The following is a 27469-nucleotide window of genomic DNA, read 5'->3' on the forward strand; positions in this document are numbered from 1 at the left end:
TCATGTAGGAAATCACTAATAGAAAATATACTTTTCTTCACTGACACCAGACCTTCAGAATGGAAAGTCAACTGGGACTTTCTTTCTATTATTTTTGGCCTTCACCTAAAAGGATGTTGTTTGCTTGGCCTGATATAATTGTATATGTGGTTTTTTCTTTTTTGTAAGTCTAGATAAGATAACTAAATCAGCAGCAGACCTAGTAGTGAAATTAGTTTCTCTATCACTATTTATCTGGAAGCAATTCTGGATCTAGCTTTAACTCCAAGATTGCAATGTCCAGAAATATCTATATTTAATTCTGGCTGTCTATGAAGATTCTCAGTCATCCAGGTCATGGCTGTCCCAAAGGTGCTTTTTCAAAAGGTAACTGGACTTTTTTTCTCTCTTGAAGATGTTTCACTTCCCATCCAAGAAGCATCCTCAGTTCTGACTGAATGCTGGAAAATAGAAGGATTTATATTCCTTGCAGTCATCTAGTTGTTAGCATTTTGAAAGTGACTTAATGACTGAGAGTCATTGAGGCCCCTTTGCCTACAGTGGGCATGCCAACCCACAGAAATTAACAGGATATATTTCAGCAACAATTTGTTGAAGGCTTGTGTATTTAGAGTTCCGTTCTATTTGCCTCTCAGGTACAGCAAAAACTGCCTATAAGTGATCAACACATTGCTTTCTCATGGGATAAACATAATCCTAGTCAAAGCCACTATCTTTGGTTGAAAGTATCTTATAGTCCTTCTATTTTACTGAAGTTATGTTTTTGAGTTAATGTAGGGTATTGTGGGAGGAGGTGAAAAGAAAAAAAATCAACTTAGAATTACAAATGGAGCAGAATTATCTCCTTCATCAGTTTTCATCCATTTGTGCACTCGTTCCTGCAATGTCCCGTCTCCCCTAGTGCTTGAGTGAACATAATTTGCATCACAACAGTTTTTTGGGTCGCTGCAGTAAAAAGTCACGGTGGACAAGCCAATACTGGTATCTTGTGAAGGACGTGTCTGTCTCTCCCACATCCCAGTTTATTCTGTTCAATTCAGATGGAATCCTAATATTCAGATATTATAAATATCTCTGGCTCATTCACCTTTATAAGATTTCCACTTTCTTCTCCAGCTTTCACTTATGTATGATATGATTACTTCACACCAGCAAGACACAGCTTATAACAGTTTATTTATTTAGTGACTATTCATTTACATAATTACACCCATAAGGAAAAAAATCAAACTGGAATCTCTTTCATACTTGTTCCTCCTTGAGAAGGATTACCTTAGCAGAAAATCAGAAGTCAATCAATTCAATCAGAATTGAGCTGGAAGGGACTTTGGAGGCCTTCTACTCTAACCCCCTAATCAAGCAGGAGATTCCATACCATTTCAGACAGGTGGCTGTCCAGACTTTTTTTAAAAACTTCCAATGATGAAACACTCACAATCCCTGAAGGCAAGCGGTTCCACTGGTTAATTGTCCTGTTAGAAAATTTCTCCTTAATTCCAGGTTGCTTCTCTCTTTGATTAGTTCGTATCCATTGTTTCTTGTGTTGCCTTCTGGTGCTTTGGAAAATAAGTTGATCCCTTCCTCTCAAATACTGGAATACTGCTATCATGTCACCCCTAGTCCTTCTTTTCTCTAGACTAGCCATACCCAATTGAAACCGTTCTTTGCATATTTTTGTCTCCAGGCCCTTAATCATCTTAGTTGCTCTTTGCACTTTTTCCAAAGTCTCAACACCTTTGCGAACATCTTTGCAAAATCTGTGAGGTAACATATCCCTAGGTGAGGTATGAATGTACAAAGAGCTAAGGATGAGCCACCTCTCCACTCACTGAATTGAAAGCTAATGGAAAGATATTGGGATCTTAGGTATGTTCTGGAGAGAAAGTTGAATGAAGAACTAATGAAGAGCTAACCTAGCAACCCTTTCTCCTTCATTTTCTTAGTTTTTGGTAGAACAATATGATAGACTCTGACAATTTCCAATTAAGTCACATTTGGACATTATTATGGATTAGTTCCCTGGTTGGAAGGGAAATGTTAAAACAAACTTTTTTTTCTGTTCTTAGGAACATTATTTTTGAATATTAGTCTGCCACAACTTCATCCATCAGAATAATCAGTTTGGCTATCAGTCACTGAATTTGTTTTCTCATTTCTCAGGTACGTTTAGTCATTCCATGCCAATCTTTGATACAATAATGTAAGTGTGGAATGGAATGTCTTTCTGTTCATTCTGGCATAACTTCTTTCATTAATGTTGTCTGCAAATGAATGGATCATTCTAGCCTGAGTTGGCATGGGTCATTAAGCTGACCATTAGTCATTTAGTAGATAATCATTGAATATATTCACAAAGGTTACATTTTGCTCAGACACAGATGCTCTTATGTTTGGTCACAGATCTTCCTTTTTTTAAAAAAAAAAAAAGATAGTTGGGGTCCCGCAGTATTCCCAGCATCCCCCAAAGTATTTAAAAGCCTCTTCTTATACTATCCCACCTCTGGAGGAGATAATCTAGTAGTGCCACTGAGGCGTCTGGCTCACAATGTGTTAGCTAGAAGTGGGGTCTTTTCAGTGCCAGCACTCCAGTTACAGGGCTTTCTCCTTGTGCACATACAGTTAGCGTCTTGCTTTGAATATCAGTAGAAAAAAATGCTCCTTCCGTCAGGATCAGACTGCCTTTTAAATAAATTATATTTTAAATTTGCATTTGCGTTTTTAATATATTTATATCATAGGAATTTGATTTTTATTGAAGGGTTTTTGTATTGTTTTGTAGGTTGGCTAGATTGTTCCAGGTTCCCAAAACATAAGCAGGAACTAAATAAGAACATAGACTTGGTCCAATAAAATATCAAAAGTGTTCTGCAAAAGTCAGGGCTTACAAGGCACAATTTTGATTTAACTTGAATTAGATATGCCACATGGCTACTCACCTACCAGTCCAGAAACTGATCATTAATATCCTGAAAAAATGTTTGGCAAAAGTGAATATGAGTTGAATGTTCGTTGGGATTTTCTGGCTAAGCAGTTGTTTTGAACCAGGAATCCAACAGGTTCCTGTCCCTTTCCACACGGCATTTAATTTGGCAAACTGAAGCTGTCTCCTCTATCAGTTTTTCTATTTGTTTTCATTCCATAATCTAGGGGACATCCATGCTAGTTTTTAGTAAACTCCTGATCAGTTCTAACCAGAATCCAATTCTGCTAAACCTTTTAGATGATCCACCAAGGTCAACTAGATAGTTTGCTTTATTTTATTCTTTACAATAATGTCTGCTCAGAAATAAATCAGTGTCAAGTATCCTATTCAGTTGCTGCATCTCTTCTAATATTTCTGTTGTGATTACTCGCATCAGCATGCTAACATGATCAAGAATAAAACAAATACAGCCTTCTCTTCATAATGGATTTTGCTTTAGCGCCTTTTTAAAAGGGTGATCAGACACATTAGGACAGTGGTTCTCAACCCTTTTAATGCCGCGACCCCCAACCGGTCGTAAGTCGAGGACTACTCAACTGGTGCAGCACCGTTTGCAGAATGGGACTTTTGGCGGGCTCAGCAGGGCAGAGACAGCCTGGACAATTCCTATTGGCTTTTGAAAGCCAATAGATTTAGACTCTATTCAAGAGAGTCTATTCTATAGGCTTTCAAAAGCCAATAGAATAAAAGGGAGTAGCACAGCTAAGGAAAAGGGGGAAAAATGGCAGACTGCGTTGTTTGGTGACCCCCGTGAAACGGTCATTCGACCCCAAATGGGGTCCCAACCCACAGGTTGAGAACCACTGCATTAGGATAATCTCAGGCCCATGAGGAATTCAAGAAATAGCATTATCTTCCCATTTGACCAGCAATTTGTCCTGGTATTTAGGCAATATATTACTTAAGGTAGGTATGCTGAAGCTGGATTGTTTGGGCAAAAAATTATAATGATTTTTTGGCTCAGTCCTTTTTGAAACAACACTATTCTCATATTGGATCTCTCTCTCTCTCTTTCTCTCTCTCTCTCTCTCTCTCTCTCCCCCAGACACACACACACACACACACACACACACACACCTCAAACCCAAACTCTGGCTCTGACAGCAGCTGGTCAGATACTCTGAGGGAATCCATAAGCAGACCAAGATGGTGAACGATTTATTCTATTGTTTATCCACAGCACCACATGAGTACCTTTGACCATAGAGGTTTCATAACTAATATGATTGATAAAAAATATATTCTATAAACATGCTTTATAAGTCAATATGTAGATAGTTATTACATTCTCTTGTTCCATGAATATTGCACAATTTCAGCTATGTATTAGTTTGCAGAAGTTATGGAATACCACACATAAGAGAAATAATTATGTTTTTCAGATAACTCCAAGCAAAAAGACTTCCCAGTGATATTTTGCTGCCTGAGGCAAACAATTAAATGGCATTTGCCATGTATCATACCTATAGAAGCTAAATATCCTGCAAGTACATTTTAATTTCAACTCTAGGGATTGGACAGTATCTCTCATTACATCTCATTGCAGTCTAGTCTAGAGCTGCAGCAGGAAAAAACACATGGCCTTCATCGTCCTATTTCCACATAGTCAAGGATCTTGGAATAATATTTTAGGACAATCTTTTCTTCTTCTCCAGTTGCAATTTATTTGGAGATAAATTGTCTCACTAACAGTAAATACTGCTTGCAAAATCAGAATATATACTGCTCAAAAAAAATAAAGGGAACACAAACGTATAGGATCCTATACGTTTGTGTTCCCTTTATTTTTTTGAACAGTATATATTTGCAAGCAGTTTGTCTTCCATAAGTAATAGAAAAAAATTCCCAACTCTCTTATCCATTCAGCAGCCTTCCCAAAATGAGAGGGAGGTAAAATCCAGAGGATAATTCTTCCCATTTTCTTCTGGAAATATTGCAATCCCTGAGTTTATGAACCTTTGCATTCCATAAAGAACATCAGAAGTTCATTGACTAGCTGTATTTAAGGAAGCAAACTATAAATCATAATGTTTCTGCTTTGAATAAAGGCTGATTCCAAGTTTGAAGGTCCCTTGACTCTGGCAGCAGTGAAGACAAATGTCCCTAACAGGACTAGTTGCTGACTCACCATTTTAATTTCCCACAATGTCCCCAACATAGCATTGTGAAGAATTAAAAACGCACCAGACTGCCTAATGCTGATCAAAGCATGGAGCTCCAGTGGGGAAACTTGTTCTAAAGAACAGCTCAGTGCAGGTCTCAGGGTGGGTCCTGCTGGGCCTCAGCAACTTCCCTATGGATGAATGTTACATTTGCTAACAATTCTCCTTCATGAATACAAAAGCTGGCCTAGATAAGTCATTGCTTCTCAGCCATTCCCAATATATTCATGTGAATGTATTAATAATGAGTTATTAGCAGGATATTTGTAAAGATTGTAAACTCAACACACACACACACAGCTAATTCAGTGTAATGGCTTAGATGCTAGAATGGGGAAAGGGAGATGCAGATGTCGTGTCAAGATGCCGACTAACAAACCCAACCAAGCAAACACCTTTGAGTCTCTTCAGGCTCTTAATGCAAAACTTTATTTGAGTACATCATATCAACACATATTAAAGTAAAACCAATTTTGGCAGACACCTTCCCAAACCCCCATAGTAAAAGCATTGACTTTTTCCTCCTTCTTCCAGGTCAAGTCATGTTGCCCATTCAAGTTAGAAACTATTGTTATGAGAAAGCACCTCTAGGTCTAGCCAGGACCTTGCTATTGTCCTTCTTTTAATCTTTGAAGTCCACATTCCAAACGTCTCCCCTTCCCCTTCCCCCCCCCCCAGCTTGTTGGCAAGTTGAGAAGCAATATCTGTTGAACCAGGAAGATGGGGTTTCGAAATTTGACATGTTGCTCATTATAGCAGTTTAGCTAGCACAGGGGTCTGCAACCTTGACAACTTTAAGACTTGTGGACTTCAGCTCCCAGAATTCCTCAGCCAGCATACCAGAAACTGGTTTTCAACAAAAACGCACCACAGTGAACAATTGGCTTGTTTAACAAACTGCAGATTCACCATGGTGAAAAAAAGGCTATAAATTCAAATCGGTCACACGACTTTCTCGATTTACAACGTAATGGGCCTGCCCCATTATGGTCATAAGTCAAGGACTACCAGTACCATTACAGATTGTGGGCAATCAAAGGAACTGGAATCTGAATAGTACAACAAAACTTTAAAAAAAAAAAAAATTAGTCCACGCAGCTCTTTGGAATGAATACGAAGTAAGGTACATCCAGTCGCATGGTACCTAAAGATACTACAGATCCTTGTGGGAATTATACTTTTAAACCCAGTGTTATATCTAATTACACTACAATTCCAGTCCCATTTTTTTAGTTCCTATGTATTCAGCTGTGTTTGCATGCAGGTGTTCGCAGCTATCAAACTGTAGAGCAGTTGCTGGCTGTGGAATTCTGGGAGTTGAAGTCCTCATGCCTTAAAATTGTCAAGTTTGGGAAACACTGCTGTAGAGATACAGTGAAGATGCTTCCCTCTTCTGGACAAAGCTAAGAAAGACTTAAGGCAAAAGAGAAATTAAAAACCAAGCATAAATCCAGCAGTTTTTATGGAAATAATCACATATTTGTTTAAGTTAATGGGAACTAAGTCCAACGAACAGGTATTTTTAAAAAGTCATACAATCTTTGCCCATCGTTTACCACCTTTCAGGGTGTTAAACAGGGTAGGAGACTGAGGAAAAAGTAGAAAGGAATTTCCTTTAAAGAGGATACAGATATTTATTTATTTATTTTGCTCTGTCTTCTTCTGCAAATAATTTCAATATGAATCAAGGGGGGGGGAATCCCTCTTACAGAATTAATGGGTTCCTTTTTTTATCAAGCCAACAGATCACACAAACAGCATTTAGCATAAATAAATCTAGGTTTATACTGAATAATCTATTTTCACCACAAGATGGGACCTCAACTCTAAGCAAGGTCACATGAATCAATGCAGTTGTAAGTTAAATACGACTGCTGCAGTATCAAACAATAAACCATTTTGGCAGGGGTCTATTCTCCAAGCTTGCTATTTAGTTCCCGGATGTTTCATTACCAAACTAGGTAACAAAATCCTGCTGAAGATGTTGAACCCCGCTGAAGATGTTACCTAGTTTGGTAGCAAAATGTCCAGGAGCTAAACAGCAAGTTCAGAGAACAGACCCTTGCCAAAACCTACAACCTGAGCTGCAAATATTCTCAACAATTTCTAATGAACCATTTATTTACTTATTATTTATATTGCTTTTTAATTAATAACAAGAAAAAAGCAAAACACAAAAAGTGATAGTGATACATTGTCAAAGAGAATAAAAGTGCTATAAAAAGTGAAAAAAATATGATATACCAAAAATATGATGTCATTATAACTATGAAGTTACAATTCTATATATACTTGCATCATGCAAATATTATTCAACATAAGCAAACATCGTATTTAAAAATATATTATCAGATCAGATTTAGGCTTTAATTAGCTTTAATGGTGATTTATTACCATTGTTTGCTTCATAAAAGAATAATATTTTAGAAAATTGTTAAAAAAATGAGCAGTATTAAAACATCTGTAAAAACATCAAAGATGGAAATAGGCATGTCAAAACAAGAAAAGTCTTCCAAAGGATCTTTGTACTTCAAAGGTTTTCCAGCCACAAATTGATGTGCTAAAAAATGGCAATGAAAAAGCTAGTGATTGATTTAAAGAAAATCAAACAGATAGAAGCAGTATTCTGAAAGTGTGTACAGTAAAGATGTCAACTTTCAAGATTCCTTAGAAAATATTATCTATTTATAAAAATCTCTAGTACCAGAAGATTGAAGTTGGATCAGCATTTTGGTCACTGCCAATTTGGAAGGCTACGGAAACTGATGGAATTTCTACCAAAATTATAGCAAAAAGCAGAAGAATTTGTAAAGGTTCTAACCAAATTATGTCAGGAAATCTGGAGATTGGCATAGTGGCCAGTAGATTGGAAGAGGTTTGCCTATACACCAATGCCAAATAAAGGAGACTTTCAAGAGTGTACAAACTATCATAAAATATCCTTAATTACACATGCTAGCAAAATAATGCTTAGGATTACTCAATGGAAATATATGCTAAATGTTCAAGCTGGCTTTAGAAAAGGCTGAGTTACTCAAGATATTATTGCTGATGCATGCTGTATAATTGAAAAAGCCAAAGAATACAAAGTCAGTATATGCTTCATTGACTATAGACAGGCCTTCAATTGTGTCGATCGCATAAAACTGTGAAAAGTGCTTAGAAAAATGGGAAGTCCAGAACATTTTATTGTTCTAATGTTATGCATAGGTAAAGAAACCAGACAGATCTTAGTGAAACAAACTGGCTGCAGATTAGCAAAGGAGTAAAACAAAGCTGCATATACCTCTTATTTATTTAATGTACATGCTGAATATATAGTGAGGGAAGCTGGGTTAGAAGAAAATGAATATATTTTCAAAAATTGGAGGGAGAAATACGGGTTGCCAATGCCACTGCTGATCAGGCTGCTCTGATAGCCAAAAATGTAAATGACCTGACAGAACTAAGATTAACTATACAGAATATCAAGTTACAGCATTCATTAGTTACAGCTATGTTGTCATTAGGTCCAGCAATCAGACTTAAAAATCAACAATAAAGATGCTGAAGTATTGGACAGCTTCTACCTTTTACGGTCAGTTGTCAACAGTACTGCCTTTTAGGAACCAGCAGTCAAGAAACATGCCACATACTAGCAATTATTAGAGTAGCAATGAAGGTCTAGGAAAAAATATTATACGTCATGAAGTGTTTTTACTGAGAAAGATCAGAATTATGCAAACAATTGTTTTCCATCTGGTACTCTATGGAAATAAAAACTGGACTTTGAAAAAAGGGTGACAGAAAGAGTACTGATGCTTTTGAACATTTGGTGCTGGAGAGAACTCCTGAGAATACCACGGATCGCCAAGGCAAACAAATCAATCTCAAATCCTCATTCAAGGTATAAATGACCAGGCTCAAATGACCATATGTTGCGATATATTATGTGTAGAGTTGCTTCGAACTGAGATGGGAGGCAAACAAATCTAATGAGGAAATAAATTAGCTTTCTTGAGAAGTCCATACTGCTGGGAAAGGGGAAACAAAAGAGAAAAAAAGATGATTAATAGCAAAATAGATGAATTCAGTTGCAACAGTGATGGATACACCATTGAAAGACTTGAAGAACCAAGTTGTGGACAATTATTCTGGAGGAAAGCTATCTATGTGGTTATTAAGAATAAAAATCTTAGTAGTACACTAAGACTCAATAGCATAAAATCAATCAATTAATCAGTACGTTTAGAGCAGGGGTAGGCAACCTTGGCTCTTTTATGACTCGTGGACTTCAACTCCCGGAATTCCTCAGCCATGCCATGCTGGCTCAGGAATTCTGGGAGTTGAAGTCCATGAGTCATAAAAGAGCCAAGGTTGCCTACCCCTGGTTTAGAGGAACCCCTTGATTTACAAAAATGCAAAGTAACTTTATTTTAAAAGTAAACTTTAACAATGGAGAGAGAATGGAATCAATTGAAATCTCCTGGAAATAACAATGTTCCATGTTGAAGACTGCACTAATACACAATGTTTCAGAATGTGATTGAAATAAAAATAGCATTTGTGCCATATGTGTGGCCATACAACATGTCCTATTTCACAGTGGACTGTTGTCAATTGAATATTTATTGATCTAATTTATTTTTCCAAGGATACTCATTGATGTCCTCAACTTAAAGGAAAGTTTAGTGCAAATCTAATTTAAAGATCAAGAAATCAGAAAGGCAATCAGTGGCCTTCATGTAGCCAATCAAGAGATAGCAAGTTTAGTAAGTTTATGGGGAAGCCATAAGTCATAGTCTGGAAGTTGAGTCATAACAACTGGATTTCTTTTCTTGTTGGTTCAAAATGTTTTGTTGCTTATCCAAGTGACTTCTTCAGACTTTCCAGTTGCTATGACTCAACTTCCAGACAACTCTACCTGGGTGACTGACAATCTTCACTGACACATCAATCATAGTCTTTGGAGCAATATAGTATACGGCAATCTGAAGTGTAGCAATTATTTCTAAATCTTATTTTACAGTGCTTTTACCTTTCTTTAGGAGACAACTAAGCAGGCAGAGAAACAGACAACGAAACCCTTTATTTAAGAAACATGAAAGTAGCCTTTCAGCAGACAATAGTTTCCATGGAGTTTTGAAGTACATCTTACAAATACCTGGCTTCTCAGCTTCTAAATCAGGAGAAAACTATCCTCCAGAATCATTCTAAGATTATCACATTTCCTAGAAAATTGGACTCCGTCCCTTTTTTTAAACTTTATCAGAAGACGTTAGAAAATACTTGCAGAGCAATGTCCTTTGTATATCTATATCTCAGATTTAACCAGATCAGAGGCATTTACTGAAAACTGCATTGTACTTTTATGGACCTTCAAAATCTATTGTATCAATGATTTGTGAGTCCACAGAATTAATTATTGCTCATGAAAAAAAATGAAAAGTAGTCATAGACAGCTCAAGTGACTGCTTTAAGAGAGATCTTATATAAGAGAACGCTATGCACCTTTTCACTCCAAAAGATTTGTCAGTCTAGTTGGGTTTTCTTAATATTCTAGGGTTTTGTTAGTTAAGCTACATAATTACATTGTTATTTCTTTGCACATTTTTTTGTTGCAGTTGCGCTGTATTCATACATTGCTCCAAAGACTTATTTCAATTTGGATCACTAAGCATAATGGAGCTTGTAATCTTAAGGGCTTTACGAACCCATCATTTCTTCATCTGCATAATATTGACCATAAAAATATCATGGCAATGTGAAATTGGCTGAGATTAATAAACTGTGCAAATTGCAGAAATATTGCACATTGTAGAAATATTGTGATAAAGACTGTATTTACATAGGGACTTGCTGAGAGCCTTTTTGCATCCGTATTAGCTCACAGAGAATTTTTTAACAGTTGAGTCATTTCAAATGGACGTGTTTGATATTCAGGTTCCCACTCATTGATGCATTTATTGAATGCTGATCATTAATGGGTTTAAATGTTGCTCAAGATAACTTTGAAAGGTGATTTGATTTTGTCTTTTTCTTGCATGGTTTTTGTTTATTAATTGTCCATTGTTTTTATTACCCTGTGGGTGACAGCTATGAGTAATTATTTTAAATAAAATTATAATTGATTGTGAAAGGCACAAATACACTATGAAAATCGGAATAAGAAGCCACCAACTGGTCAAAGCACATTGTACCACCATACCTGTGAGTTGCAGCAAAGCACTGTCATCATTTCTTCAAGTCATTCCAGGCTCAAGGGCAGCTCTACCTTTTGCTGAAAAACACAGTTTGGGGCAAAATTTTTAATAAGATGGATCACTTCCCTTCTGAAAAGAGGAAGAACATGCTATATTTTTATAGACATCCATCTGAGCACCAGAGCACGTGAAGGCAGAAGACATGACATGAAAATTATGAAAGGTTGGATTGCAAAATAGCACAATCACCAAGCATTCCAATAAACCCAGTGCACTTGCAATGTTTGAAGGGAGCAGCACATACCAGCAGTAGCAGCTCCTGAACTGAATTTTACTTTTCTGATTTTGTACAGTAGATAAATGATTGGTCAACTATACTATTTAACTTTATTGTTAACATTCCACTTCAAGTGAGGATAACAAGGCTGCTGAATAAAAGTTTATTTGCATCACTCTATCCAAAACTATCTCCAAAACGCTTCCATAACTGAGAACAGGGACTAGATCACCCTGTGAAATACTCTTTTGCTCTGTTAAGTATTGCATTTCTCCCTTCTTCTACCTATAGAATGCCAAGAGCTTTCAAAAAATGCATTACCATGCAAATATCTTGGGTCCCTTTACTACACATTTATATTGCAGGGTAATCAATAAATTATTGTTTCAATATTTATTGGAATCCCAGAATAAGAAAGAAGACAGATTACACAAATCCATCTTGGTTGATTAATGGTTCCTTTAGCAACAGGCATACGCTGATGGAGTGGGCCAGTATGCAGACTATATTACTGAATATTTCAGCTGGGTTGTAAATATAGTATCTGTTTCTCTTAGGGACTGTCACACTGAGTGCAGTATAAAAGGCTATAAATTCCAACAGATTAATTAACTCTTTGGTTACTGGGCTGCGTGTCACCTATCCTGGCACCTAATAAAAAATCCTTTAATGCCACGACATAAAGAAGGGCCTTTTTGGAAATGAGTTATTAACAGCATTTTGTGAATAGATGGAGAAACTGTAGCCCAGCCATTTAAGTGTCATAAAGTGCAGCAAAGGCTGCTGGAGGCCTCAGAGGGATGCCCAGCAATACCATAACAATCAAATCTGAGATGGAAGAGGGATTGAGCTGTCCACTCAGAATTTTTATATTGTCAAAGAGCAGCAAAGAAATAATGTGATCAAGAAGTGAATTAACCTTGTGTGTGGAAAGAAAGGGGGATGATCTGATGGAAAAGGCAGTAAAGTAAAAATCACTCCATAACATCGACGTTGCAAGACAGTCATGAGGGACTTCTAATGTCTGCAGGCTGTCAGAGAAGAGATCCAGTCCTCTAAGTACCATAAAACCATTATCTACATCAGGGGACAATTGGCATCCATTCATTCATGCTTTATAAAATGCTTAGGGGATTCTGCTGTTGTACACCAATCACAGATTAATTTCCACAAGCGGTTCGTCTTCAACGCCCATGAAAGATTATAGGAGGCATTCTATGTATGGCAATTAATATTCTATGATGAATGAAAGAATTATGTGCCACACCAAATGGTGAATTCATTAGGCCCTCACATCACAGTTTTAATCTAATGTTCTAGCCTTCATTGTTTATCCCTTCCAACCCATGTGCACTATGTGCCAGTAATACCTAAAGGGCCATGGCTATTACTTTGATAAATTTGCATGGAAGAGTTGGAACAATGCAACAGATATCAACCTCATAAAGTAGCTTTCATTTGGGTACTTCTGTAAAACAACTGTAATGAAGTCATTACATTATTAAAGAAATACTACTAATGAAAAATTATTCCATTAATTTCTTTTGGGATACAGTCTAAATCAAGAATAATCCTAGGCAACCTTGGCTCTTTTATGACTCGTGGACTTCAACTCCCAGAATTCCTGAGCTGGCTGGAGTTGAAGTCCACGAGTCATAAAAGAGCCAGGGTTGCCTTTCCCTGGTTTAGAAGTATTGCCTCAGATTGTTGCTTTTTTTTATCTTCTTGTACTCTCAATCAATAAAGCACTTTTTCTCTCTCTCTCCACACATACACACACACATTCGTTACAACTATGGATCAATCAGTGGATTGTTCAACCCTTTGTTATCCTTTATTATTATTACTATTATTTTAAAAATCATTTGTTCCATGGGGCAAAAATACTCAATTTTTAAAATTCTCCAGGCCCTGTCACTGAATCAGAAAAGGCTATTTCTAGAACAGCCCACACAGCACCAAGTCATAGAATCCCCAAAGGACCTTGATGTTATCACATGACATTGAGTAGGTGTGAAAGTTAGAAATGTACAGTGCTTAAACTCTGATGTGCTTGTGGGCGTAGGCATCAAGGTTGCACCTGCCAGAACCTTCTCAAGGAATCTGTCCTTTACTGGTCTCACAAATGCAATTCTGCAAAAGATACATATTTAAAGAAAGAGGGGTATATAGTGCATCCACACCCCATTCCAAAGCACCTTTCCATCTTTGGATGAAAGAGATATACACCCCTAGAGAAACTCTTAAGAAAATATATATTTTGGGTATAGAACAGTGGATGAATGGAATGCCCCTTTAGTGTTAACCTTAGAGAAGGTAGATCTACGGCCCTTTCTAAGGAGACCCTATGCTGTCACCTGAGTTACACTGGAGAAGGAGGAAAGCCAGTTATCTTATTCTAGGTATTGTGTATGCATTCTTAAAGTTCTTGTATAGGCTCCTGTCTCAGTAGAGAGGTGGAAACATTCACCATTTTGTTAACACATCTAACTCTGTTGGATCAAAATGTTCAAAATGAGTATGTAATCTGAATTTTTTTTACCTTTATTAAGAATGTCCAGAAAGGACATTTATCTACATTTCTGAATAAATAATATTTCCTCCTATTACTGCCCCCAAATCAAATAACTAGAAAGAAATTGGTTAGGGGATTCAAAAGAAGTGTGCAATGTAAATTTTCCAAGACTCCACAAATAATTAATCATTTACAGATAAGTGGAAAACTAATACTGATTATGTTGTTTTATTCTGGATAGGCTGAAATTCTTGCTCAGCTCCTTTCATACCTATTTTTTTAAGGATCAATCTAAATTTTCATGCACCCACATATCATCCCTTTGTTTCCATCCACTCTTTTTCTCGGGCCCTAACATTTGAGTAAATGAACATGTTGAAACTGTTTACTGTTTTCTCTAATCATACAAATCAATTTTGGATGACAGTCCATATTTTGATGTTGCAAGCAAGTAATTGGGGGGGGGGGAGGTAAAGAAAGTCAATCAATCATTCTGCCCAGTGCTTTTTTTCTTAAAAAAAAAAAAAGGTGCCGGAACTCACACACACCATACAACCCACCTTGCCTACCCTACAAGGTTCCATCCAAAAAAGGTGCCAGAACTCCGTTCTGGGCGTTCCATGAGAAAAAAAGCCCTGATTCTGCCAATCAAAGAGTAGCAATGGACAGGTGGGGGAGAAGGAGAGGAGACAAGATGGCTGCCTGGGAACTCTGCCACCATGGGCTTTATAAAGGAGAGGCTGAAAAAAGAGACCAAAATCCAGGAGTAAAAATGAAAAGGCAAAATAAAAGATAGACTGCCCTGATGAAAACAGGCCACCAGAAAAAAAAGACAACAAGAAAGGAAACTTGGGAGTGAGGAACACTTATTTCCTTCGCTCAAACCTGGCATCAGGGAAAAAGTTCTTCAAATCACTTCCCTGAATTAGACCAAAGATTTGAAATAGAAAAATCAAGAAACTCAGCAAGGAACAAACAATGAGAAAAAATGAACAGAAACTTTAAAAAAAGATAAAAAGGCAGATCAAACTCTGTACAAAAAGGACTACAGTTCCATAGAGAGTGCCAACAGAGATGAACAGGGATTAAGACAGCAAAAATTTAAAAGTCAGCAATATATACTGCATGAAGTATAGAATAAAAAATATGAAAATACAGTGAAATTGGACTTTGAAGAATACAACATAATCAGCTTATAGAAAAGTCAATTTAATAAAGTTTTATTAACATTAATTTCTGTATTAGTTGAAGGCATTTGTAATTTACAATTCCTTTTTTATGTGCAGGCTTTTCTTTTCTAAAGTCAAGTCTCCTGCCCCCTTACCTGCAAGTCACTAAGAGAGATTTAAAAAAACAAAACAAAAAAACCAACCACCCAACTTTCCAGGGCTTTTTGTCTACTGAGTCTGAGTAAATCTGATTATTGACAGTTCAAAAACAGAACCCACAAATCATTGCCATCATCTTGACTTTTTTGACTCCTTGCGGACACTCCTGCTTTGTAAAACCAGTAATTGCTGGCCTTAAAATGCCCTTATATGTTCTAATTAAGAGAAAAATGAAGGTTTGGGGGGGCTTAGACCTATATACCAGGGGTGGTGGGGAGAAGTGATGGCAATGAATACAAGCAAAAATAAATTTGTGTCATGTGGAGAAGACACTGTGGTGTGGTAAGTACTATCTGGCTGACCTTAACTGCTATAAAGGAACAGACTTGATTAATATTTGGACAGAAAACTATTGGAGAATTCTATGATTGTAAGCTAAAGAGAATTTCAAAAAAAAAAATCTAGAAGGAAGTAGCAACTTCAATTATATATTTGCCAAGGAAACTGCATAGATGTGGCCATGTAATCACCATGAGTCAATGTTCTCTATATTTTATTAGTTTTAAAACATATTCTTCTGTCACAAAATATTAGCAAGCTTATAAAAGCTTATTTATTGTGTTATATTTCTTCTGACTAAACACAAATACTGTATAAATTAATAGACATTATTTTTGCTTGTTTAGTCATAAATATAACGCATTGCTTTTGAATGCACTTTTGAATGACTTAATTCCCACCAGCAAAACCTGTTTTCCACAACAAGAGAGGTGAATAGAATGCATTGACCCAAAATATTGACTAATGCAGCAAGAAGGAACGACTGAAATGTAAAAACCACATCAACATTTCTTCAAGACAAAGTAAAGGAAGGAGGTGAGTTTTAAAAATCTAGAAATCATATCCTTTATAAACAATTGTAAAATTATCTTTACACAAACTAAAAAAAACTTTTCACAAATCAAGACAGGAACTCTGCTTATTTATTCTTCTTTGCCAGTCTGCCCTTTTCTGTTTCCGAATAAGAAATTCCTATTTTCTTCTACAGAAAGTCCTCAAATTGCAACGTCAATTGGAACCTAACTAGTCAGTGGGGAAGCTGGTAGGAAGTTGCAAGTCTCAGCTTGGCAGGCAGGTAAGTGGCTGTTGCCAGGTGGGACAGAGAACAAAGGGATGTGCAAGGATGGGCCAAACAGGATGCACAAGGTGAGTGAGGGATGGTCGGGAAGGGTGTGCAAGGATTCAAGAGAGAGGGCTGGGAGTGCATGAAGTTGCAATGGAGGCATGGATTCAGGGACGATGCACAAGAAGCCTCACCCAGATCAGAAAGACTGCACAAGTATCTGGCACAGGCAGAGAGTCAGGTTGCATAGATGGGGGAGACTTATCCCAGCAACTAGCCACCTTCCCTGCTGGCTTCCCCACTGACTTTCTGGGGAAGCTAGCAAGGAAGCTTGCAAAGAGTGATCATGTGATCACAGGAATTGTAACGGGTCATGTGAATCAATTGCCAAAGGCCCAGATCATGATTGTGTGACCAAAGGGGTGGTGGGACAGCTGGAATTCCAAGGACTGGCTATAACCACTTTCATCTAGTACTGTCATGACATTGAATGCTCACTGGATGAATGATCAAGGTCAAGGAGAAAATTTAGGGAGCAGTTTTGGAAAGATGATGCAAGAAACCTTCCATTGGAAACAGCTTTATTCTCTGAATCAGGTTTTTAAAAGAGTAGTTGTAGATTTTTTTTTTAATCTGAAGTCGCAATGTTAACATTTGTAGCAAAAAAATAATAATAATCTTCCTCCCTGCACTCCCTACTCTGTTATTTTATATAAGCAGTAGTATATTTTATTTTGATACAGTAATTGGAAAACTGCCCCCATTTGAAAGCTCTAGAGCACTCTAGTGCCCAAACTTCAACCCAAAACCCACTTATGTATTGTCAGCTGATGGGTAGGCATGGGCGCTGGGTGGGTGTGGCCTGCCAAGTGGGTGTGGCTAGTGGTCATGGCAGACGGGTAGGTGTGGCCAACTCGATGTTGCTCCAGGGGAGGGACACCTGTGGGGGCCAGGCAGGGCTGGGGGAGATCCAGGGGGTCTATGGCAGGTGGGACAGTGGGCAACAGGCTGGTCCTGCGTGGTGAACCGAGGCAAGGCGAGGCAGGGCAAGAGTGCCATTGTCGCAGGGCGATGCGGGGCCTGGTACCATCGGCCCCCACACACAGAGGCCAGCAAGCACATGGGTGCTAGGATGCATCCGGCCACGTGGGACCTCGGCGAGTTAATGGACGGCTGGTTGAAGAGGACAGTTGCCATCTCTGGGGCATGGCACGGGTGCCCACAGAGAGGGCTCTGAGTGCCGCCTCTGGCATGCGTGCCATAGGTTCACCACCACTGCTCTAGAGCAACACATGTTTACTAACATATGTGGAGGGATTTGTTTCCAGTGGGATAACACAATCTGTATCACTCTGAACACAAAACCAATCCTGTCCTCACACTGGAAACCTACCTAGAGCCTAGAGTTGGAGAAATGGGTGGCATACAATTCTTATAAACAATAATTTTAAGGGAGGGTATGAATGAAATTGTAATTTTTTTCCAGGCTTCTATAATTGCGTTAGGACTAACATATTGGATTATTGTACATTGCTCCTTTTGTTACTGTTGTCTCTAGAGGAATGGTTCTTTTTAGTTTTAATTTTTTTTTCCTGTATGTTCTGCTTTTGTTTTTCACAACATTGTGGGAATTTCTAAGTACAAATGCTAGAATAAATGTTTGAATAAATGCAAACAAAAATATTTGACTTGATATATCTTTAAATACATATCTCAGAGTTTTGGAGTCCGAAATGAGAGAAATTCCTGTCTTTGGCCACCATTCGTTAGTTCATTAAACCATATACTGTTTTGAAAGAAGAAATATTTTAGTACTACAGCTTTACTAAGAGAAAAATGTTAAATTTTGAGTGTTTGCTACCTGTTATGGCTTCTATATATTTAATCTATGAAAACCTTTTTTTCTCTTATTCAGCAGCCAAAAAATAAGTTGGCATCCTTAGTGGATAAACTGTTAAAAATTTAAAAATATTCAAGCTGACAATCTATGGATAAAATAATGAAAATAAATGAGATAGATGAACTGTCTCTATATTACCATGAGAACATCATGGAAATGTTGTAAATAATTAGGGATGTCCAATTAAATCTTACCCATTTGATCATGTACAATTATGTCAATCAAATGATTAAAGCAACATTAATTATTGTTTCCCGTGAGTCAATTTGCACAATTGGTACTATATATAAAAGATACGAAGATAAGCAGAAGGGCATCAAACCTATCTTCTTTTGAATTTCCTATCTGAGATCTATAAGCGAAGATCAAGGCAGCAAAGCATGCAGTATACCCAGTAAATTCCACAGATATTATCTATAATAATTACAGATACTGAAGACAAGTCACACAAGTATTATGAATGAATGGGCGAATCACTGGAAGCCTGTAGCGCTGGCTGCAGCTGCTGCCATTCCTTTCCCCACCTCCCGAAAGACAAGATCGCGGTTTGCGGCAGCCGCAAGATCGATCCACTTCGGTCGCCCAGAAGGAAGCGAACCAGCCAAAGGCGCACCGGCTCCAAACTTCCAGGCCAAGCCGAGCAAACGCCGAGTCACAGATGTCGGAGGTGGGTAGTTCGATGAGCTCCGCGCTCCCCGCCATTTTGGGCGCTTGAGGGGGGAGTGAAGTGGTGGCGGCGGCCGGAGCGTTCCGCCTTGTCCCGGCTGTCTCCTCTGCCTCCTCCTCCTCCTCCTCCTCTTCTTCTTCCTCCTCCTCCTCCCCCTTTCCTGATTGTGGCCAAACCGTCTCTCCGGACTCAGGTACTAACGCCTCCTGTCCCAGGCTTGATCATAGGGGAGGGATAGTTGCGGTGCAGCTTCTTGCGTGGCGGATCTTCCCGGCAGCCGGGAAGAGTAGGGCGAGGCTGGGCTACGCCGGCAAAGGGGGCTTCTTGCCACTTCGCCCTATCCGGTCCCTGATGACAGCTCCATCGCTTGACTGTGGTGCATTTTCATTCCCTTTTTCTTCCGGCTTTGCTCCTTCAAGCTGAGTGAAGCCTATTCTTCCCTCACCATCAGTCTTTATTTTTTTCTCTGGGTTGATGCACTCCAAATCCCGCGTCCCGTTGCAGCAACCTATTTCGGAGGATGGGAGGGCGAGAAGAAAGATAAATGCAGCTTCCACACTTAGTAAGAATGCAGACTGGTGCCCAGCTTTTCATAACGGATATTGCTTTTACCTGTTGGGGCGGCTCAGAAAAGTTTTTTATTTTGTTTTTTTGTTTTTTCAAAATAGCTGCATCTGTACAGCGAGGGAAGGAAGAAGAGAGCTCGGGGTTAAGGACTGCTTTAAGCCACCTGTGGCTGGGTGGATGGCAAGGAAACTGCTAAGGGTTGCTTATTGGCAGCTCTTTAACAATTGAACTCCTAAATACAGGTCATCCTAGACTTAGGACCACAGTTGAGCCCAACATTTATGTTGTTAAGTGAGTTTTGCCCCATATTACGACTTTTCTTGCCATGTTTGTGAAGTGAATCACTGTGGTGGTGAAGTTAGTAACAAGGTTGTTAAGTGAATCTAGCTTCCCTATTGACTTCGCTTGTCAAAAGGCTGCAAAAAGTGATCACGTGACGCCGGGACCCTGCAACCATCATAAATATGAACCAGTTGTCAAGCATCCAAATGTAAATCACATGACCATGGGGGATGCTACAAGGAACATAAATGTGAAAAATGGTTATAGGTCCCTTTTTTGGTGCCATTGTAACTTTGAACGGTCAGTAAATGAACTGTTGTAAATTGAGGACTACTTGTAAAGATGGAGAGTCAAGATAGGCTATTAGATGTTAGTTGAAGAGAAAAGTGACATGAGCCTTCAAAATTACCTCCAGATGAACAGAGCTGAATGGCTGCCTCACTCTCTGTCAGTGAACAGGCATAACTGACCTGGTGGCACATGAGTATTTGGTACCGTACTTTACTGACATAAAATATGACCTTTCAGAAGTTCTGGTTAAATGTTACTGTTTGTGCTCCACACATATTTTTCTATTTCAGTTTTTCACAGCTAGTTTTTCACAGAGTGGACACATTTCCCTTCTCCTTTTAGGAACTCTAAAAACAACATGAACCTTAGAGATTTCTTGCCATTTTGATATGAGAAACATTCAGAGATTGTAAGGAAGATCCTAAAACAGGCTTAACATATTCTTGATTTATAAAATGTATAAGATTATAAATAGCCTTACTCCATAAACTCTAGACAATGTGCAAAATAAGTTAGGATTAGAACAGCAATACTGTTAAAAAAATAAATGGAACAATAAATAATAACAAAATTGTATTTCCATCTTAATGCAGTTCTTTCTGTAGGTGCTTAATCTTCAGAGAAATGCCCCATTCTCATCATCACCTACCTGCTGCAGACATATTTGACACACAACACATTTTAAAGGCAATCTCATCTATCAAAAGTTTGTTTTTTCTATATGGTAAACTTTTAGGAGAGTAATAAACAAAATATATTCGCTCCAAAAACAACCTGTAAATTGATAAGATATAAATATATCCATTAAATTTAAATTATATATATATATATATATATATATATATATATATATATATATATATATATATATATATATGTAGGTCTTTGGTTAATTAATTAAGAATTAATGCTTAATTCAGTCTAATTTACCAAAGAGATATTTAAGTATTACTGCGTTTTATGCTTCTGGGAAACTGATTTGCAAGCGTCTGATTGCTCTCGAGGCAGATAAATAGGATAAACTATGCAAGAGAAACAAAAAAACAACAATTACCAGAAACCTAACTAGACATCAATTAAACCCAGTTTCAAACATTTGATATGGAATTGATAACTTAATTCCCTGCCACCTCTTATTTCCCACGTTCTTGCAGGCCAAAAACACTTTTTAGCCAAAAGCTTCCTAAATGTTCCTATTAGCAATTCAGTTAACAGGGAGCTAGGAAATAATTTTTATTTGCCTGGATGTAATAGCAAATATTTCTTTAGTCTGTTAGCAAGTTTCTACTATGGTATCAATTTCTGTTAACTGGGCTTTATTTAATGGTTAGCATACATTTACCTAAAGAAACTTTTCCTTAATAAATAGCAATTCTTCCCAAATAGTTTATATATGTAATTATACATCAGTTGGCTGCTATTGCCAATTAAAGGAAGAACATTTTTCTGCAACTTTGCACTGTAAGGAGACTCATACAAAATGCTATAAATGTAATTAATACTAATTCTGTCAGGTTTTTTTTCCTGTGCTTTCCCTTTTTCTATTTTTTTTTAAGTATTTCCCTAGCAAATTATACCTTCTGTTCAGATTTTTGCAGAACATGTTTTTCTAATGTTCCATAATGAATTCTTTTCTTAGCAAGTTGTGTAATTAATATCTACAAATTAATGCACCTCAATGAAAGACCACGTGTTTTAGCTAGTCTTTTTAATGCTTTTCAAAAAATATATTTTCTTTAAAAACTTGGCGTCAAAAAAAAACTAAACATGAGACAAATTGAGCAGGACTCTACAGGTAATGTCCAGATGTTACAACTTTGAATAGCCCTAGCATCTAATGATGAAGAATCCTGGAAACGTCCTTGTCCACAGAAGGGGGAGGGGAGGTGACAAGTAGAAAATATCTCTCTTTCTCTCTCTCTTATAGCTGCCCATCTCACAAGCAATTCTGGGAGGCATACAACAAGACTATAAGAGTATGTAAAATAATTATCAATAACAAAAAATAAAACACTTAAAATATATAAAGAGTTAAAACAAAATAGGCAAAGGGATCTAATAGTAATGGAGCTATCTCATCAGTTCTCCCTTTCCCTGAGGTCCCTAGGTCAGTGATGACGAACCTTTTAGAGACCGAGTGCTCAAACTGCAATCCAAAACCCACTTATGCATCGTCGGGTGCCGGGTGAGTGTGGCCCATTGGGTGGGCGTGGCTGCAGTGGTAACAGCAGACTGGGTGGGACTAAAAAGTTCAATCAATCAATTCCAACTTTGCAAGATCTTTTTTTTCCCCGCGAAAAGTTTAAATTGACTGATTGATTAAACCTTTTTTTTTGTACACGGCAGCTGAGGCCTAAAGCGAAAAGGTTTCATAAAACCCAGCTGAAAGCCTAGGACTGGGCGATGGTGCACGTGCCCACAGAGAGGGCTCTGAGTGCCGCCTGTGGCACTCGTGCCATAGGTTCGCCATCACTTCCCTAGGCCTTCTGACATAACAGGTCTTAAGAGACCTGTGGGAGCCTAGAAGCAATGTATCATGAAGTTGTGACATGATTCATCACTTTGGCATCAGAGGGACTAACTTGGAATGTCTTTGGCTAGAAGCTGTAGTTCAACAATAGCTGGAAGGCTATAGCTTCCCTAATAGAGAAATTCAAGTAATTGTCTTGTTTCTTATTTATTTATACAATATGCATATATGTATATACATATGTACATGTATATGTAGAGTCATTCCTAGCATTGCATTTAAAAATGGTGAATTTTGTCTACATTTTGTAATTCTATAGAAAGAAGAGATTCATTGTTACTGATGCCACATGAACACATCTGTTACTATATAGAAAAAAAAAATGTTTGGAACAACTTTTTATCCTGTAAAGCCTGACTCCAATCCATTATCTTACCCTATGGCAGAATTCTTACAGAAGCTTCCACACATTTGTACTTCATGTTAACTCTTGAGAAAAAAAATCTTGAAATGATGTTATATAAAATGCATAATGTGCAATGTGAAAATGCATCTGGTTTAACACAATTAATCTGTGGGGTCCTTGGTCCTCCCTGAGATTGGTTGTTTTCTTGCAGACATTTCATTATGAAACTAGGTAACAGCACTTAGAAGGGTGTGGGTTATAAAAAGAGAGCAAACTCCACTCCCTTCTAGCACTGATGATGTTACCTAGTTTGGTAATGAAACATCTGCAAGTAAATAACCAAACTCGGAGAGCACCAAGGACCCCACAATTCAATCCTGAGCTACAAATATCTTTTCTATTGGCATAGATTAGTTTGTGCCTTCAATTGCTCTGCCAGTAAAAATAACTTTAATCAAACTTGAGTTCAAATCATAGCCTCATAGATTTAGATTCAGACTTGCCACTGGACAGAGGGACTCTAATTCAGTAGAGGATCTTCAGGTATAGGAAGGGTCATAATTGTGATGACTGCCTTTTCTTTCTACATTTTTCTTTCCCGTAATGACATCTTAGAGAATTCCAGAGCTCTGGGAACAACATACTGGTGATAAGCTCTTTTCTTAATGTGGAAGATGGAATGTAAAAATCTTGTCACTAGCTTTATATCTGCCAGATTTTTGGTGAATTCAAATTGCAAGCATTCTAAAATAAAAATAAAAACAGATGCACTAAGTATAATTGCAATTTCAAATTTATTAATTCAATTCTCCTTATCCTCTATTTGTCCATAAACATACACTTGTATACAAGTACCTACAGATGAATATGGACTTAACATATTTTTTTAAAAAAATCAACAAATTGCAATCCTAAATTTAATGCCTTGGGAAAACTTCTTACATAACTCAATGAAGCTTACATCCTAATAAATGCAGCAAAGGTTGAACCAAATATGTCTTATCATTTTCATATGTCTTATAAAAGGAATGAAATTGTTTTTCAAAATACTGTTTCCAGTACTTGTTTTGTACAAATAATTTCTTGGATTTCATGTGACAAACAAAAATTGAACAGATGACTCAGCATTCATAACAAGTCAGATGATATAACAATGACAAGTGTCATGATTCAAATAATAATTATGTAACTGTACCATATATAACCCAAGTATATAAGTTATGTCATTTATGTGATATCATTTGACACTCCCCTCTCCCTACACTTCTGAAGTGGGCTTTTTCTCAACAATGTTATGTAAAATAGAATTGTTTCTTTGGGCCATAAGATTAAAAGACACATGGAAATCCTAGACTAGCCTATTTTACTCATAACTTTTATTTTCCATCTTTGTCTTACAAAAACTTACATCAACCAAAACTAAAATTCAAACTAAACTGGAAATTTAAATGAATATATATATATATATATATATATATATATATATATATATATATATATATATATATATGAGGTTTTCGCGGGTGTTTGTATGTAGGTCTTTGGTTGTTCGGGTTTTCTCCCGCGTAAAATTGGAAGTGTCTTGGCGACGTTTCGACGAAGTCCCATTCGTCATCTTCAGGCTGGTGTTTTCAGCTTCGTGCTTCGAGCAGCAATGTGTGGTCTTAGCTGTTTCTTCCTTTTAACTGCCAGTGGGGGTATGAACTGATTGGGTGGGAGCTTGGCTGTGTTCTGATTGGGTGGAGGTGTGATTCTGATTGGTTAGGGGTTTGGCTGTGCTCTGATTGGCTGAGGGGTTGGCTGTGCTCTGATTGGCTGGGGGAGTGTTCTGTTTGGTTGTGCTCAGGTTAGTCTGAGTTGCAGAGGGGTTTAAGATTTTGGGCTGCCTTGCTATTTTTGGCTTCGCGTTTGTGGTCGTGCCTCTTCTTCATGGATGGTGTCCGTTTGCTTCATGTGTGGATTGGAGGGGTTTAAAGTGGCTAATGATGCAGCTGTGGTCTGGCTTCTGGTTTGTGGTCGTGCCTCATCATCGGTATGGCTTTGAGTTTGTTTTTTGCGTGGATGTGTGGTGGTGACATCCTGTGTGGTTTTTGTGAGTGTGGGTCTGGTATCATTTTTTGTGTTAGGGAGTCGTTTGTCAATAAGGGCGGGTTTCCAAATGGCTGGTAGGCGGGAGGTATCATCTCGCTTGTTCATGCTGTGTGGGCGTTTTTCTATCTCGATGGCTTCTCTGATTATTCTGTTATTAAAATGTTCACTTTTGGCAATGGTTCTGGTATTTTTAAAGTCAATTTCATGTCCATGATACCAAACCCAAAGCCACACCGATGATGAGGCACGACCACAAACCAGAAGCCAGACCACAGCTGCATCATTAGCCACTTTAAACCCCTCCAATCCATACATGAAGCAAACGGACACCCTCCATGAAGAGGAGGCACGACCATGAACGCGAAGCCAAAAATAGCAAGGCAGCCCAAAATCTTAAACCCCTCTGCAACTCAGACTAACCTGAGCACAACCAAACAGAACATTCCCCCAGCCAATCAGAGCACAGCCAACCCCCAGCCAATCAGAGCACAGCCAACCCCCCAGCCAATCAGAGCACAGCCAAGCCCCTAACCAATCAGAACACACCTCCACCCAATCAGAACACAGCCAAGCTCCCACCCAATCAGTTCATACCCCCACTGGCAGTTAAAAGGAAGAAACAGCTAAGACCACACATTGCTGCTCGAAGCACGAAGCTGAAAACACCAGCCTGAAGATGACGAATGGGACTTCGTCGAAACATCGCCAAGACACTTCCAATGTTACGCGGGAGAAAACCCGAACAACCAAAGACCTACATACAAACACCCGCGAAAACCTCAGAATATATTCATTTAAATTTCCAGTTTAGTTTGAATTTTAGTTTTGGTTGATGTAAGTTTTTGTAAGACAAAGATGGAAAATAAAAGTTATGAGTAAAATAGGCTAGTCTAGGATTTCCATGTGTCTTTTAATCTTATGGCCCAAAGAAACAATTCTATTTTACATAACATTGTTGAGAAAAAGCCCACTTCAGAAGTGTAGGGAGAGGGGAGTGTCAAATGATATCACATAAATGACATAACTTATATACTTGGGTTATATATGGTACAGTTACATAATTATTATTTGAATCATGACACTTGTCATTGTTATATCATCTGACTTGTTATGAATGCTGAGTCATCTGTTCAATTTTTGTTTGTCACATGAAATCCAAGAAATTATTTGTACAAAACAAGTACTGGAAACAGTATTTTGAAAAACAATTTCATTCCTTTTATAAGACATATGAAAATGATAAGACATATTTGGTTCAACCTTTGCTGCATTTATTAGGATGTAAGCTTCATTGAGTGATGTAAGAAGTTTTCCCAAGGCATTAAATTTAGGATTGCAATTTGTTGATTTTTTTAAAAAAATATGTTAAGTCCATATTCATCTGTAGGTACTTGTATACAAGTGTATGTTTATGGACAAATAGAGGATAAGGAGAATTGAATTAATAAATTTAAAATTGCAGTTATACTTAGTGCATCTGTTTTTATTTTTATTTTAGAATGCTTGCAATTTGAATTCACCAAAAATCTGGCAGATATAAAGCTAGTGACAAGATTTTTACATTCCATCTTCCACATTAAGAAAAGAGCTTATCACCAGTATGTTGTTCCCAGAGCTCTGGAATTCTCTAAGATGTCATTACGGGAAAGAAAAATGTAGAAAGAAAAGGCAGTCATCACAATTATGACCCTTCCTATACCTGAAGATCCTCTACTGAATTAGAGTCCCTCTGTCCAGTGGCAAGTCTGAATCTAAATCTATGAGGCTATGATTTGAACTCAAGTTTGATTAAAGTTATTTTTACTGGCAGAGCAATTGAAGGCACAAACTAATCTATGCCAATAGAAAAGATATTTGTAGCTCAGGATTGAATTGTGGGGTCCTTGGTGCTCTCCGAGTTTGGTTATTTACTTGCAGATGTTTCATTACCAAACTAGGTAACATCATCAGTGCTAGAAGGGAGTGGAGTTTGCTCTCTTTTTATAACCCACACCCTTCTAAGTGCTGTTACCTAGTTTCATAATGAAATGTCTGCAAGAAAACAACCAATCTCAGGGAGGACCAAGGACCCCACAGATTAATTGTGTTAAACCAGATGCATTTTCACATTGCACATTATGCATTTTATATAACATCATTTCAAGATTTTTTTTCTCAAGAGTTAACATGAAGTACAAATGTGTGGAAGCTTCTGTAAGAATTCTGCCATAGGGTAAGATAATGGA

The 27469-nt window shown here is 37.8% G+C and overlaps 1 protein-coding gene and 1 long non-coding RNA gene across 3 annotated transcripts in view; one reads left to right on the forward strand and one right to left on the reverse strand.

Annotated features, from left to right (window-relative positions):
• Positions 1-7394: 7394 nt before the first annotated feature.
• On the reverse strand, positions 7395-19033 carry LOC120311087. Its single transcript, XR_005557521.1, has 3 exons — positions 18898-19033; positions 11333-11404; positions 7395-9155 (listed from the first exon to the last, which is right to left on the reverse strand). It is a non-coding gene; the product is annotated as an uncharacterized LOC120311087 (long non-coding RNA).
• The window catches only part of SLC35B3 (solute carrier family 35 member B3), a 30521-nt gene continuing 21938 nt past the window's right edge, over positions 18887-27469 (forward strand). Inside the window, exon 1 of one of the 2 annotated variants that reach the window (XM_039350226.1) lies at positions 18887-19137. In XM_039350226.1, coding sequence (XP_039206160.1) covers positions 18927-19137 — 211 coding nt within the window. In that variant the 5' untranslated portion in view covers positions 18887-18926. Of the gene's footprint in view, positions 19138-19159; positions 19331-27469 lie in introns of those variants that run through there. The other variant, XM_039350236.1, reaches the window with a different exon arrangement.

Source organism: Crotalus tigris, unplaced genomic scaffold (genome assembly GCF_016545835.1).
Source record: "Crotalus tigris isolate CLP2741 ecotype Arizona unplaced genomic scaffold, ASM1654583v1 scf7180000017567.3851432, whole genome shotgun sequence".
Lineage (NCBI taxonomy): Eukaryota > Metazoa > Chordata > Lepidosauria > Squamata > Viperidae > Crotalus > Crotalus tigris.